Source organism: Papilio machaon, chromosome 2 (genome assembly GCF_912999745.1).
Source record: "Papilio machaon chromosome 2, ilPapMach1.1, whole genome shotgun sequence".
Taxonomy (NCBI): domain Eukaryota; kingdom Metazoa; phylum Arthropoda; class Insecta; order Lepidoptera; family Papilionidae; genus Papilio; species Papilio machaon.
This window is the reverse complement of record NC_059987.1, coordinates 5,606,800-5,622,678: the sequence shown is the minus strand read 5'-3', so window position 1 is coordinate 5,622,678 and position 15,879 is coordinate 5,606,800. Positions and strand designations below refer to the sequence as shown.

General features: G+C 34.0%; 3 protein-coding genes and 1 non-coding gene across 5 annotated transcripts in view; 3 read left to right on the top strand and 1 right to left on the bottom strand.

The window, feature by feature from the left end:
* The first annotated feature begins 701 nt into the window (after positions 1-701).
* Trnas-gcu lies at positions 702-783 on the top strand. Its single transcript has one exon. It is a non-coding gene; the product is annotated as a tRNA-Ser (tRNA).
* Positions 784-1,399: 616 nt separating this feature from the next.
* On the top strand, positions 1,400-7,805 carry LOC106709088. Of its 2 annotated transcripts, none has more exons than XM_014500784.2 (13): positions 1,400-1,596; positions 3,035-3,275; positions 3,475-3,652; positions 3,992-4,146; positions 4,296-4,594; positions 4,681-4,940; positions 5,133-5,331; positions 5,507-5,776; positions 5,851-6,045; positions 6,128-6,283; positions 6,384-6,612; positions 6,726-6,916; positions 7,081-7,805. In XM_014500784.2, exons 2-13 carry the CDS (start codon positions 3,043-3,045, stop codon positions 7,221-7,223), a joined length of 2,508 nt encoding a protein of 835 aa, XP_014356270.2. In that variant the 5' UTR covers positions 1,400-1,596; positions 3,035-3,042; the 3' UTR covers positions 7,224-7,805. The 2 variants fall into 2 exon arrangements, with proteins under 2 accessions (XP_014356270.2, XP_014356268.2); XM_014500782.2 differs by lacking the exon at positions 1,400-1,596 and adding an exon at positions 2,126-2,218.
* A 1,559-nt stretch (positions 7,806-9,364) lies between these two features.
* Positions 9,365-15,879, top strand: part of LOC106709049 (RING-box protein 2) — a 34,886-nt gene continuing 28,371 nt past the window's right edge. The window contains exon 1 of the mRNA XM_014500707.2: positions 9,365-9,605. Coding sequence (XP_014356193.1) covers positions 9,452-9,605 — 154 coding nt within the window. The 5' untranslated portion in view covers positions 9,365-9,451. The remainder of the gene's footprint in view (positions 9,606-15,879) is intronic.
* On the bottom strand, positions 11,250-14,916 carry LOC106709048 (facilitated trehalose transporter Tret1). Its single transcript, XM_014500706.2, has 3 exons — positions 14,582-14,916; positions 13,263-13,382; positions 11,250-12,805 (listed from the first exon to the last, which is right to left on the bottom strand). Exons 1-3 carry the CDS (start codon positions 14,666-14,668, stop codon positions 11,540-11,542), a joined length of 1,473 nt encoding a protein of 490 aa, XP_014356192.2. The 5' UTR covers positions 14,669-14,916; the 3' UTR covers positions 11,250-11,539.

The window sequence follows — 15,879 nt, the reverse complement described above, 5'->3', positions numbered from 1 at the left end:
TTATCCCACACACATGACTTCGGCGCACAAGCATATTCACTAATGTGTATGGTGGGAACTAAACCTACCAACCGGTTAAAGTGTCACTGGAATTGTTCAGTATTTTTTTAAACGCAATATAAATATAATAATTGATGTAAAACAATAAAAATATTTTTATGTGTAGATCGTGAAACTGCGCCCCTTTGCGTTCCAATGGAGATCCTGGGACCCACGTAGTCTCACTTAAGGATGGTCATCGAGGGGGTTTTAATGAGTAGTAATCTGATAAAAACCCCGAAAAGGCAGGGTTCCTTTTTGAAGATTTTCCTCCGATAGGAAAAAAAAGTTCGTGGAACAGTGTGTTTTAAAAGCGCCATCTATTGGTGAAATGTTAAAAAATAATAATTTTTCACTCACTAGATGTCGCTTTACATCATTACGATACTGATTCAACAATAGATGGAACATCATCTGTTGATTTATTTTTATCAAGCTTGTAATTGCTCAAAGTTAGTTTAAAAATACCATAATTTATTATTTTAAGAAATCAAAACTAGAGTTCACAATAATAGTTCTTGTTTTATGTTTCATTTCAAGTTATTCATTAAAGTTGTTAAATGAAAAACAAACTTGTTTAAAAATTGAATTAATTTAAGCATTTTGTATGATTAAGTAGCCTTTGTATTAACCAAATGGTAAATATTACGACATAGGTACATGACGAGGTGGCCGAGTGGTTAAGGCGTTGGACTGCTAATCCAATGTGCTCTGCACGCGTGGGTTCGAATCCCATCCTCGTCGATATTTTTGTGGAATCAAACAATACCCTATTGCGGCAAATTGAACTCTTGATTATGGTGTTGGAGAGTATGCATTTTAATAAATTCCTTTATTTCTTGTAAATAATAGCGTTTTAATATTTTTTACAAAGCAAACAGTTTCATTTAAGACCTTTTTAGCTCAATAGGTTATCAATCAAAGTAGGATCCAACATTTGGAGAAATGTTATTATGTACAACAAAAGTTATAAAGGTTAACCTTTCAACCATTTACGCTTTGGCCATTGTTTATGATGGTTATGGTTGGTTGGTTATTAACTTTTTATGTATGTAACCACAACGTACATAAAAAGTTGTATATTTAAACAGCCGGAACTTTTTGAGTATAAAAATGGTTTCTATCTATATTATTACAGCTAAAAATGCTATGCCTTTTTTAGTCGTGATTGCAATATAAACTGAGTTCCCGAATCTAATTAAGCTTTCCAGAAACCATATGCGTTCAATGATTTCACCACAATCAACACTATCGCCATAATCGCGAGTAAAAAACAGATATAATGCGAGATAACAACGCGCGGCTATCGCCGGTACGAATTTATCTAGACCTGCTTTTATTATCTTATCGTGAAAACTGTTGCCCTTTATTTTACAAGTCTCTCTTAGGTACACGTTGGGCGCGACCGAATTTACTGTGCTTTGCTCAATAATTATTCTATTGTATTTGATAATTAACTTTTAAAGTGGACATGCCCTTATTGTGCGTAGGTTGAAGAAAGTGACAAGTGACAAAAGTGAAAGCGGATACAAACTGATAACATCATCGAAAAACAAGGTTATCGATTTTTTTTACAATGCATTATTTTTCTTCTTTATGCTAAACTTATCCTTTACATGGGCTTAAACTCTGATCACAAAACTAGCCACAGTTAAGTCGTGTTAAATTATTTACATTTTTTTTTTCTAATACAATACTGTCACTTGGACAGCCACATTTTAAAATGGCTATATAATAGTCTTAAGCTTGAATAACTAAGATTTACTTAGATTAATTCAATCTTTGATAGAGCAAGTCTCTTCTGAAGTTTGTATACTTAAACTTAACTTTGGATATTTAAAGTGTTTGCTTAACTTAAGAAAACGTAAGCCACTGAAAAGAATAGTTATAGTAAACACTTGTTAATGATTTAGTTTTATATTTATTAAACATTTAGTAACTTATTCTTGTACCACTAACATTGTATTTTCAATAGTTACAAACATACAAACCAAAAAATACTACGTATCTCAAAATAAAATTCTGAAGCGTACCAAAAAATCCTTGATACGGATGACACACTTTTAGTTCGAAATTTACTATCAGTTCTATTGGATTAGACAACTGTTATCTAGGCAAATAGTATAAGTACTTCTACAAACGAAATTAAATGTAAACAAGAAATCCAACACGGACAATAGTAAGTGTGAGAGCTGTCCTTAAACAACTCTAAAAATTTAACTTTTTTATTTAGAAATTGAGCACAAAAATTATTTGTTTTCATATATGATTTCTTTCACTTAATTTTCAACAAATTTAGATAAGTTTTTCCGATAACAGGAGACAGGTGAAAATCATTCGTCATCTCTATATTTACAACTAAATTGTGACTTTTCGTGATCATTTCATATCCAAACAAAAAGCAAATAAATATCTAAAAACCTACTACGGAAACAACCTTTAAGAAGTAAAGAAAATATCTATTATATATATATATTTTTTTTCCAATTATTTAATTTGAACATTTGTAAACAGAAATTGTACCAGAAATTTGAAACCTTCAATCCAATATTTCCTCGGGCACACCTTGTTCTTAATGATAACATATTGTTATTACAAATTCCATTGAAACAGTCATTGATTTAAGTTATCGTATCAGTTTTGTTTGCTGGATTACGTGTAATGCAAGATAATTGTAATAAAAAATGCACATTTATAACTAATAGAGTACATTTCACTTCTATCTAAACCATTACTATCCACTTTTAAAAGAATTGTTCTCTTTTTTGTTCAGCGATTTGTTATTTGTTGTATTTTTGCTATGCTAAGCATCCATTTATATAAGTGAATAAACAAACCCTATGACGTCATGTTGTCATTTAAAGTGGAATTAGATATAATAAAAGATTAGTCCATAATTGTGATGCGTCAGCAAACGATGTTGGAACTTTCAATCATAACAAAGAATTACAACAACTACATGCACCTTTAAGCACATGTTCGTAAATTATTCCAGATATAACAATGTACTGGTTTGCGGTGGTTCTAATCGCAATACCATGCGGCCGAGCACAGCTGACAGCTCAGTCCAGCCTTGCACCAGATCTGAGGGAATGCTACACAGTGCCCCAACTAGTGGACAGGAACAACTTACCGCCAACCACCATGCCCGTACTTATCGACGTCATCCGCAAGATAGAGGACAACCCTAACATAAACGTCGACTTGAGACAACTCGCTGTTCTCCTACTTCATACGTAAGTAAAGAAATTTAGCGTATACAGGATGCCGGGACTTGTACAACGGAAAACCATAGATTCCTTGCATAATATTCCTGATGTCTGCCTCCGCTCTATAACTGATTTATTTCAACCACTTTGAAGTAAATAGAAATGAGTTTTTTATAATTCAGGGGACAAGAAATATGCTCTAATATTACCATAAATAATATTTCAGGTACAGACAAGATGGTATCGAATTCCATCAGCCCGAGGTGAACTTAGGCGCGGCCTCAACAATTCTTCCTTTCGCACCTACCTTCCATTCATTTTACAGACATAGGTTATTACTGACAAGAATTATTCCTGGGAACTTGCAAACGCTTAGCAACACTACAGTTAACTCCGAATTAAAGGTAGTATACCCATTATATTTAATATTATAGCAAATTATTCGGTAAAGATATATCTCAAAAGAATATTAGCAATACTCATTTTGATCGTTAATATATAAAAGAAAGTTGTGTTAGTTACACCATTTATAACTCAAGAACGGCTGAATCGATTTAACTGAAAATTGGTGGGCAGGTAGCTTAGAACCAGGAAACGGACATAGGATAATTTTTACCCCGTTTTCTATTATTTTTTTATTCCGCGCGGACAGAGTCGCGGGAAAAAGCTAGTTCCTAATAATATAAATACTTCCTAATAGGAGTTATTGAGTAATTTCATTTTCTAATATTATTTTTGTTTAGTGCGCTCTTCACCACATGCTCTCTACAACAGTGGACGCTCGCTTGCGAGGTAATGAGAACAGCTGCAACCAGTTGTCTCAGTATCGCGCTCTGCGGACTGCGAGGGACGTCACCCTCGTCGAAGATGACGTTGAAATTATTGATTTAGCAACGTTGTAAGTATTTGAACACATTTTTATCACTTATTACACAATTTCGAATACCATAAAGATATAGTTCTCGCTTTTTTTAGATTCATTTGCCCATGCCATAAAGATATATTTGCCCGGATATTTGTAGTCAGTTAAAACCATTTAACTTTCAGAAAAGCTGCAAACAAAAATGGTCACATGAGACATCACAATCCGAAGGACGACGTTGAGTACGCAGGCTTTGGTGATGTGAAGTCCGAACGTCAAGTGTTGGGGCAGAGTACCTGTCCGTTACTCGGCGGAGTGGTGAACACCCGCTGGGGAGCAGTTTCCGCAGGACACCTTATAGCTGGCATAGCGGCCGGAGCTGAACTGCAACAAGTGCCAGTTCTCGAACTAGCTAAAAGCAGTTTCCTCAACTATAACAATGTGCAACAGAGTGTCACCTCTATCTACCCAGCTACGCTATCAGGTATGATACTAACGTAACCGGCTTTTCGTATTCTATAATGCAATTTGATATAGGTATATTATCATTTATTTAAAATTATATTTCAGGTGATTTAGCGGAAGCAGTGCTGATCCAAGGGACAGAAAGAGGCAATCCATCAATATCTATCGGTACTGCAGGAAATTGGAACAGTTCGCAAGCGACCAGGTACTACATGCTACACAGCCGTATCAATGTCGAGATGACAGACCCGGAGATACGGGGAGATATCGATGGATTCGTCCTCGGCACAGTTCTGTCCTCAGTACTAAGCGCTTCAAATACACTGAAGTTGTCACAGCTACTGGATATGTATTATACCCCAAGGGTAAGTCGACCTGTGGAGAAAAATCTCTTTATCTATTAACCAGAGATAAACAACTGAAAATTACTGTGGATTCCAAAAAACCTTAGATCCGGTTTATGTTTCAAAGATTTCTTATTTCACATAAATTTAGTTGAATTTTTAACTTTTTACTTGCTACGTTATTTAAAATAATTAACCATCTTTTTACTTCAGAATGGAGTTTACAACTCCAACCTCCGTGCATGCAACCGTCAGGCACTGAGTCAGCAGTACATTACGGCGACCAATTTGGCATCGGAGACCTACACGTTTGCCGCGGCGCTAGACACCAATATACCTCTTAGGGGAACAATCACCGGCGGGATGGAAGACCTCGTTAACAGCGCTGTCACTAACTTCCAGACATACGCTTGTAAGCTTAAAATAGTTTTCGTTTTTATTCTGTATCGGCTCTTCTCTTACATAAAAATTGGTTTAACTAGTTAAGCTAATGGTTACTTTTTAATTTTTTGACAAGACAAATCTCAGGAACCCGATATCTATATACAATATGTATTATACTTACAATTTGTAAATGTTTATTTTAGCAAACAACTTAAACGACCTGAACTGCGTCACGACGGAAGCCACCTCAGTAGACTATCGCCTCAAGACCAACTTGTACATAGTACTCGACGCCGTGTGGCAATTCCAAGCCGTCTACCCTGCGATATCCTATCTCCTCGACAACATCGAAGTCAGCAAATACGGCTCCAGTGTAACACTATTGAGCGCTTTCGACGGCAGCGTCATTGTCAACAAAACCTTCTCAATATCTGATTTCCATACCAACTATACTTTAGTACGGCATCAGTCTTGTAAGTACTTGCTATTCCATAGTTTTATTATTTTTGTGCTAATAAAATTATTGACATATTTGTTCATTCCACAGTACTCTCAGGAGTGAATATGGAAACATCTTTGACAAATATACGAATAATGATGCACAATGAATTAGAAAATGAGAGAACAGCAAACTACGTAGGAGGAAACTCGTCAGTTCTACTGTTCCTATTGAGCAGTGGAAACATACAAATCACACAAAATGCCTTAGATCAAGCTAGAATTCTAAATGAAACGGTTCCCGGTAAAGATTATTTTTTATTAAAGAACAAATCAATAACAACAAACAAGCTAAGCGAAATTCATCACATAAATTCTCATTACAGACCTAAGGATTCTTTTTGCAACTGCAACGAATCAGTTTGATAATTTATGGAGTATGGTACGGGACGTGCATAATGACATTAAAACTGTATCTTTGAATACTGAAGGAACGAATGTTGAAATCACCATGAACCCAGTACTCGACAGGATTGCTCAAGGTAAACATGACGATATGCTCTAATTTATTGTTACTAAAAATAGCGGATAGCAACGTCTATAATTAGTCATTGTCCATTAACAGCAATAAAATAATTTTAGTTGGCAGAAGGATTATAAATCCAACTTGCGGCTCAACATATCCCTCAGACTCGACTTCAGGTACTAGACAGTTCGAAGATTTCGTAGAACCCGGATTCATCAATTACTATGCCATAAGCCCGAATTATTTCTATCAGAACAATGGCAACAGAAGAGTTCGCATTTCACGCAGCGGCGTCGGAAGTGGAAGCTTGATTGTTTGCTATTCTCGGGCCACAGCACAACCCAGGTAATCTTTCTATCCAATTTTGTTAAGTTTTCTTAAAAAAAGAAAGTGTCAAAACTTTAACTTTTAAGAAAAAAATGTATTAATATATATTATTATACTCTATACATTTTCAGACAAAATGCTACCCTGTCCGGTCTCGATGAAGGTGCAGTCACCTGTCAAACTTTAGCTACAACAGGAAATGTAGAAATAGGTCTTCAGAACCCCTGCGAAGGATATTGGACCATTAATTCTTGTCCATTCTATTATATTTCCGTTCAATCATCAGTCACGGCTTCAACATCGCTAAGCGCTGTCTGTACGGGTAAGAAGATTTTATTCAGTTCAGTCTTAATAGAACTCATCGTAAAAATGTTCTAGTACTTACAAAAACAAAATATTCACTGCTAAAAAATCACATATTTAAGCTAAAATGATGAAAATTGTTGATTTATTATGTTGCGTGATCATAAAAATCTTCTTTTTCAGAAAACGCCTGCAGATTTCCTTACAACGTGAGATACCAGGTTCAAATTGAGGAGTTCGGCTGCTTCAGCAGTGCAGCCTCCCTAGGAGTTAGCGTAGGGTTATTGCTGTCAGTAATATTGTACAACTTATTTAGTTCCCACTAGTTTATTAATAAATGTATTCAGTAAGAATTTTTGTTACATTATGTAACACGAATAAAACTTAGTCATAGTTTAATGTGACAATAGGTATGCATTTACTTTTCATTTTTTATACATACATTTAGTTATGTGATAAATTCTATACCACCTAAAATTATTTCTGACATGTAATTTAGAAGGATAAGAACAGTATCGTAGATTTATACCTAAATGTAAATAGTATGTTGCTAAAACTGTTCATAGATTTATACCTTTAGGCATGTCTATGAGCAATATAAATCAAACTATTGGCATTAGTAAACTTATTTGTAAACTTTGTGTTCACTGATTGCTATGGTTCCAGTCTAAATTTTTTATAAGTTTGTATGAAAAAACATATCCAATATGAAGATTGGAAACGAATGTATCAAACAAAATCTTTGGTCATAGAGCAACATTCGGTACAACAAAGAGAACCGACAAGCAAACTACATATTAAAAAAGACATGTCACCCTTTACTCTATCTCTTCTCCCTACTTCTGTTTAAATAATATATTATGTACTATAAATTTTTTGATACAAAGCCAGCAGCTTAATTTGGCACTGGATTTTAGGAAGAGTTAAAATAAAAAAACATAATATATTTGCATTCGTAATTTAAGCATACTAAGTAACAGGGTGAGCAAATTTAAAAAAATAAGTAATTTCAATTATAGGTACCTATGTTTAGTGTTTTCGTTGTGATCGAAGAATTAAAAGTGTATAAAATATTTTAGTTTTATTTCATAAAAAATCTTCAATTTTACACTTTCCGACTTGTTACGAAACTATTGTTTGAGTTTACTTTTTAAAGAACCTTAGCTACGAGGTACAGGGTTTGAAATCTGTTTTAGATTTTACAGAATAAACCATGGTACCGTCATTTTAAATTTACCACGGGAAACTTTTTTTTCACGCCGATTAGAAAAACTGCCTTTTGCTTACTATATACGTCAGCATGACCAAGAGTAAAACTGTAAAACATAGACTGTAAAATTGTAAAACTAAATATACCGCAGATATTTAAAAAACAAAAAAGAATACATACTAAATATGCAAAGTACTCTGTGGACTATACTCATATTAACGACTTTCTTTAATTTCAGGCAAAAAATTAAAAAAAAAGTATTATTTTAAAGATAGTGCTAGATAGTTTTTTTAAGAACAAATTAATTATTTACAGCAAAATGTGGTTCTTTTATAACTGGGGATGCAATCCGGCTTCGCTTTATTAATTTTAGCACAGTCAAAAAAGAATACAATGTAATTTTTACCAAAAACTCGCGAGGACGACGCGACGTATTAAAACTTTGACTTTGACGCCACCTACTTTCAGTTTTTCTCCCTATTTAAATTAAATTGTATAATACAGGTATTTTTTCAGTAACGAAGAAGTTTCAATTATAATTGTAAAAATATTTAATTCTTATGTATCATTCTTCGTAAACGGTTCAATAATTAAATGATGGGTGTGTTCCGATTTGCACTGCGACCACTGTACAGTGTGACGTCAATTCAGTATACTGTGAAACCGTTCCTTTATAGCCAGTTATACTGGTTACGATTTAAAACGGAACGCAATCCCGTATACTGTCAGCCGCATTTTTTGACGCAGCATTCAAATGAGTGTATTCAAGTTTTCTAGTATACATTAAAAAAACTGTTTTGGAGTACTGTCAAATTAAAAATATTTTATTTAATATTAACTGTAAATTGAATTTATAATATAATAAAAGTAAGTACTTTTTCATAAAAAAGAATATGTTTTTCATTTTCAACACAGTCTAATAAGGTTAATTTTTGCAATTCTTCCATTGTTTTATTGTTTTGTTTATTAATCCAAACTAATTACAGAACTTTAAAATTTTCTGATTAAACTGTAGCTTTGTTTATAAGACGTTAGGTACTCGAGTGGTTTTGACTGATCACGTCATCAAAGTACTGCGAGTACCTTACCTCGAAAACGCCAGTGCTCACAGTAGAATATGGCGGCGATTTATGACGACATATATTTCCCTAGGGTACTGCGGCAGTTTACTGGCAGACCATAACGGAACGAATTTTTCTACAGTGATAGCACTGTGCAGTGCTTGCAGTTCAAATCGGAACATACCCAAATGATATAAACAAGTTTTGACAGATTGACTTTGACAGAAACTCTACAACAAACAAATAATTTGAGGTATTTTTTAAATTTCCGCTTTTTCCTAAAATGTCGGGAGAAGATTGCGAAGTATTAGATCGCGGGGACGGTGAAGGACAAAAATCTGATAAAATGTTTACTCTCAAAAAGTGGAATGCTGTTGCTATGTGGAGTTGGGATGTAGAATGTGATACCTGTGCTATTTGCCGCGTTCAGGTGATGGGTAAGTAAAAGAATAACACACATTTTTATAGTCATATTACCAAAGTAACAACTTAATGTAATATTCGTAATAAATTTGGCGTACTGTTTTGTAAGGAAAAAATTTGTGTCACCATATTTTGAAATAAAATGAAAAAAATAATGTTTTCCTCTGGTTATACGTATCACAAAATTGATGTGCTGTTAGATTCATGACTGACCTGATTCCTGATTTTATTTTTTTTACTTACCCTTTAGTGTAACAACTAATTCAGTGCTCAGTGATCGTGATCATGATATTCACCAAAATCTGTCGATTACCTTTATCAAATTTATATTCCTTATGCAAGAATTAATAATACTACTCATCATCATCAGCTTTTGTCTTCCCATTGCTGGACATAGGCCTTCCCTAGTGCCTTCTACAGTATTCTGTCCTTCGCCTTCATAGTATTACTTGTGGGTGTAGAGGTACTAACTATACTTTCTTCCAGTTAAATATTCAAAAACATTAAAATGTTCACAAACAATTTATTAGATAATCCAAAAATTAGGAAAATGGTTTGGGTATTTTAAAGTCATGCTATTAATAATGACTCGAGGATAACTAAAACATAAGGAGCGCAGAAAGCATTAACATTGCAGTACCTACTCATAAGGTGCTATGGACACAGTTCTGCATAGCAATTATATGTTGCTATGAATTAAACATTAAATTATTTTAAATGATCTCAACCTACATATAGTTAATCTGGTGCCTGCGTGAAGTAGTTTCAGGTTATTAGAGGGTCCTTCTTCAGTGGGAGTGATGAAAGAAAGATTGATATGATTTTCAAACTGTTCTCCAATCATTAAGGACTGTTCTTCCTTTCCAATCAAGTCTTTATTTTGCATAAGTATAGAAAAGTAATGTAGAACTACACCGTCAGTACATTGTGAAACATATACATTAAAGTTTTTATTGATACCATACATTTTTAACATATAATTAGCTATATATATAAAAGAAAGTCTTGTTAGTTACACTATTTATAACTCAAGAACGGCTGAATCGATTTGACTGAAAATTGGTGGGCAGGTAGCTTAGAACCAGGAAACGGACATAGGATAATTTTTACCCCATTTTCTATTTTTTATTCCGCGCGGACGGAGTCGCGGGTAAAAGCTAGTAGTAAATACAATAAACATATGTTCTTTGACAGGTGTAAGTGCTGAATATAAGGAAAATTTTTGATAGTAAACTGTTCATAAATATTTTATTTAAGTTATCAAATTAATTGAATTTTTTGTCACTTATTAATATAAATAACTTATAATTCCTAAATAAATATGTTAAATTTAGATAAATGCATAATTTTGGTTTTCACTTCCATTTTGACAACACTACATCTACATGTGTAATCTAAACAAAGTTTGTTTTGTATAAAAATATTTAATACTGGATCAAAAATTAATGAATTCATTGCTAAAGAAACATGTTCTTGGAATCTGTTTGGATGAATTTAGATGCTTCATAAAAAACATTTCCTTCACTGTACTGATAATTGTACAATTAAAATTATTACATTTAATCATTAAATTTGATTGCCTCTAGACATCTGCCAGAAAATTGGCAATAACAAATTATATAAATTACAACTATCAAATATTAAGGTAAAATCTTGCTTTCTCACTCTTATGCTTTTTTGGGCATTGATATGAGCAATCTTTTGTATAATAATTTATGAATTTAATGAACATACTTTTTTCATGTTTCATTTCAAGATCATGTATTACTTACTAGTACAAGGCCATCTATAACTATTTACTATGTCTAATTACATAATAATAATATGTCAACCCCCATCATGCATACCGTGTCAATTGAGTAAGTATGCAGTTCACATAATTTAAGTAATTAAGTATACAAATAACTCAATATAGTGAGCCTTGACATCCACATACATATAGAGTACATTAACAACCACAGGGTAAAGGTTTGATATTAGCAATAGAACTCATTCTTCTCGTTCTAGTGGTTTTTCTGCCAGTCATTTTATTTTCTATTTGTTCAAGACTCTTACCCCGAGTTTCTGGTACACAAACGACTACGAAAAACAAACCAATAAAACATATAGAACCAAATAACCAGAAGGTTCCAGATGGTCCAATACCCACAATAATATTATGGAACGTTTTTGTCACTGTAAATGTACACAGCCAATTAAATGCAGTACATATCGACGCTGCGCCACCTCTAATCTTCGCCGGCAATATTTCGCCCATCATCAGCCATGGGATTGGTCCAAAGGCTAATGAAAATCCTAGAAGATAAACCATGACACTTGTAAGTGGAATCCATCCTAATGTTGAAACCTCCATATTTAGAGTATCACGTACGTAGAAAAACGTGCCCAATACTATCAATGTGACTGTCATGGTGACGGAAGATATGTATAGAAGGATTTTGCGACCCGCGCGATCGATTAGGGCTGTAGCAATAAACGTCGATATAAAGTTTACCAATCCTACTATAATCGTGGATAGGTTCTCGTCAATGGAACTTCCTGACATTTTAAATATTTTAACCGTATAAAATATTACAGCATTTATACCGGACAATTGTTGAAAAGCCATTAAACCCAAACAAATGAATATTGATTTCATATATTTTAAGCTGAATAGTTCAGCCATTGAAGAATCTTTGCCTATTTCTGCGTCAGATAAAGCGATGTCCCGAATTTCGTTATCGATTTTAGTGTTTGGTCCGCGAAGCCATTGCAACGCTTTACGAGCTTCTTCGGTCCGTCCACGCGAGATGTACCATCGAGGTGTTTCCGGGATCATAAACATAAGTATTAGAAATGGAATCGGTAAAGATGACCCTAAGTAAGCGAGTTGTGACCAGTCAAGATATTTTCCTGCGACATAACAAATCAGAATGCCAATATTTCCTATGGCCGTTGGGAATAGACCAAGGGTACCGCGAACCTCAGGTTGTATAGTTTCTCCGAGGTATACGGGGAAGGCTAAGGAACCGATACCGACACAAAGGCCGCATATTGCGCGACCTGCTAAAACTAAGTGTACAATCTTCGCAGTGGCTATTAGGATCCATCCGATGAAAAAAGGAATAGCGGTTGACAAAATAGTTCTGCGACGTCCGATGTAGTCCACGAGAGGGCCTCCGATTACTCCTCCCACAAGCGCTGCTAGAGGCATTAACCCGCCGACCCAGCTCGCCTGAAAATATGTCATTTCGTTATATCATATTTAATTATAAAAGTGCAATTATTTAAAAACTCCAGTTATAGGAACATTAAACAGATTAATTTCAAACACATTGGTAACTTTAACTGTGTGACGTGTAAGCCGCATACACATACATATTGTATTTTTTCCAAAATATTGGAAGAGCATAGCATTTATAGCTTAAAACATTAATATTAAAAAATATATAAACAGCATTTTGAGCTTGATAACGACGATGACGACGATTCTGAGGTCACGGTCAATTAATTAAGTGTGACGGTAAGAAGTTAATTGTAACTGATTTATAACTTCTTTGAAATTATGAAGTAGTTCCATAATTTTATGTGCCTGTACCGCGTGCCTGAAGCGATTGTTAATTATTTGTTGGTGTTGCAGTATGTATCAGATAATAAAAATTTAATGTAGCGATTAAGAATTTAATTATCACCTGTTCTTCTGATACGGATATAGAAGTGCTGTTTTCCATGGTAACAAGAGCTGGCGATGTGTATGCCGAGGAAAACCCTACAATCATAGATCCCATAGAAACGGCTACCGCGGCCAGAACCTGCAATTAAAAAAATGCATGCAATATACTTTCGCATTTGGCTCAATAATTCTTGCCAGTAGTGTGTTTATCGTTATAGTTGCCGGTGTCGGATCCCTATCAATATTTCCTATCGTAAAGCAAGCAAAGTTATTCATGGCGTAGAAACAATGTATTCTGGAAGTCCTTGTTTTGAAAACTTCTAACGTGGTTTACCAAACTGGAGAGGATGCTTAAAACGTCATGTGCAGCGTTATGCATACATGTGGGCAAATTGTGTCTATTTAAAATATTTTTCATAAATTGATCTCCAATTAACGTACGGACATATTTACTGTACTCATTTGTATCAATGTTATCTAACTGTGTGACGTTAAAGATGGAGGTGTGCGCGCTCCGCCTACGGCCAATTTAAGCAATCATAGTCTCTGATTGTTTCCACATACACATTCGTATAGTAGATAGTATCGTAACGAACTCAGAAATTCTCTGTGCCAATGTTATAAGATATTCGTTGAGCTTTTTTTGATACATTATTTGCTCCAAGCTCAAGTTTTCCGCGATTTTATTTTCGTCAAATTAAATACAACTAATTGTTTACAAGTACTAATCTCATGTATATACAAACAAAAAAAGTAATTCTTCATTTAAAGTAGTAAATTTCCAGGGGCTAGAAAAAGTAACCGTTAGTTTTCACTGACTGACGTCAAAAATAATTTACTTTTAACTTATTTCGATAAAAATATCATGCGTGAAAATTAAATGCATGCAGTGTACGTATGTTAGATACTTATGTGTACGCACGTATGTGATACATTCTTGAGCAAAATATAAATTAAGTTGTGACCGACTATACTCATTCTTTAATAAACCACCAAGCGGCATAAATTACTGTTTAAAATTAGCATGAACCATTTCAATTGTTTTATGTATAAGTGAGGATAATTAATTGTTCGTAGAAATATTTCCGTTTTGTCAAACGATCACAAGCCGGGTCAAATGCTTTCACGAAACAATTAAAATAATTCAGTAATTCAATAGATCGTCTCAGTTTCCCTATATTTCCTAGAACTATTAATTCCTATTAGATTTGATTAGGTTAAGTTTCAGTTTACATAGATAAATAATAACAAAACATAATAAAACATTAACGTAGACTTTATTCTATCTTTAATTTCCTTCGTTCATAAAAAAGATTTTAATGTAAAAATCATACAAACCTGGGAACAAGTATATTTCGGTTTTTCATATTCAGTATCCCTAACCACAATGCTGTAATGAGTGTCAGCTCTCATTAAAATCTTCATTTTTTATTACTTGTATTCACTTTTCATAGGAAAGTTGTTCACTAAACGAAGTCTGTAAACGCACTGCATTCGTCCGGTACAGACGGCTGAAGAAATAGCGTCTCCGCGCTGTCGCCGCGATTTATACGAACTCAAATTGATTGGCTTTCGAGGCTATGCGATTCAAAACAATGTGTCTGATGTGAGTTGACGTCGGAAAGCTACGATTTCGTTATTGTCTATATTATGTTTCAAATTCAAATTCATCTCTTTTAATTGTACTCAGTAAGTTACAGCGCGAAACAAATATTAATTCCGGATTTGATTACGGATATTGCACGGTTCGTAAAACCTATAATGGGTAAGTGTAATCAGCTAAAGTTATGAAATGCTCTATTTTTTGCAGTTTTAATGTTAACATTTTATAGGCACGGCGGGCTTTATTACTATTGAATTCCATCCGCAAGGAATTAAAGAAAACAAAATAACTAGCCCATTTTTCTTCCAAACTTCATCGAGATCAGTCGAGCCGTTCTGGAGATACCTTCAAACACACATCCATACAAACATTCACATTGTAATATTAGAAGATAAGACAATCCTAATTGTCTGAATCTACTATTAGAGCTTAACAAGATGGATCGAATTCTATTCTAGTTTCCTTTTTAATTTTCATGTTCCTTTTTACAGACAGTTATTTCATAAAGAACATTAGTAGTTTTGTAGCTATTCCCATTTCAACTGTTGTAACTCATGAATATAAGAATCTCTCTCTGTTTTTCTCCAAGACATTGACAGGGACGCCAAAATTGTTGTACAACTGTTATTACAGACACCATAAGTTAGTTTAAACACGTGCTTCATGTAACTGCGCGCTTTGACGACCATTCAGTAAACAGGATTTATGAACGTAATCAAGAATGTTATGAACATTTAATGTGAAGCAAGATGTCACATACGTACCGTATGTAGAGAACACGTTGTGTTGGAAATCACCGGTAATGTGCAGCTGACACCTGTAAAATTGATTAATGTGCGTGCCCATGCGCAGGAAATATACAACTTTTTATGTCACGCAAATCTTCATTACATTATTTTTATCAAAACTGTATATTTTTATTTATTGTTAGTCAAAGTCTTCTTAGATTGAACATCTCCAATCATACTGAGATGTATCGAAATCATGTGACGATAAGTTACAAACTAGAATTTCATCCATCCCATTTTAATTA

What these genes read in the sequence shown, in the direction of transcription:
- LOC106709088 (XM_014500784.2), top strand. Translation starts at nt 3,043, where the DNA reads ATGTACTGGTTTGCGGTGGTTCTAATCGCAATACCATGCGGCCGAGCA. An exon ending in ACTCGACAGGATTGCTCAAG is followed by an intron (nt 6,284 to 6,383) that starts GTAAACATGACG and finishes AAATAATTTTAG; the next exon opens with TTGGCAGAAGGATTATAAAT. An exon ending in GCTAAGCGCTGTCTGTACGG is followed by an intron (nt 6,917 to 7,080) that starts GTAAGAAGATTT and finishes CTTCTTTTTCAG; the next exon opens with AAAACGCCTGCAGATTTCCT.
- LOC106709048 (XM_014500706.2), bottom strand. Translation starts at nt 14,668, where the DNA reads ATGAAGATTTTAATGAGAGCTGACACTCATTACAGCATTGTGGTTAGG. An exon ending in CGAAATATACTTGTTCCCAG is followed by an intron (nt 13,383 to 14,581) that starts GTTTGTATGATT and finishes TTTTAATTGCAG; the next exon opens with GTTCTGGCCGCGGTAGCCGT. An exon ending in TATCCGTATCAGAAGAACAG is followed by an intron (nt 12,806 to 13,262) that starts GTGATAATTAAA and finishes ACATATTTTCAG; the next exon opens with GCGAGCTGGGTCGGCGGGTT.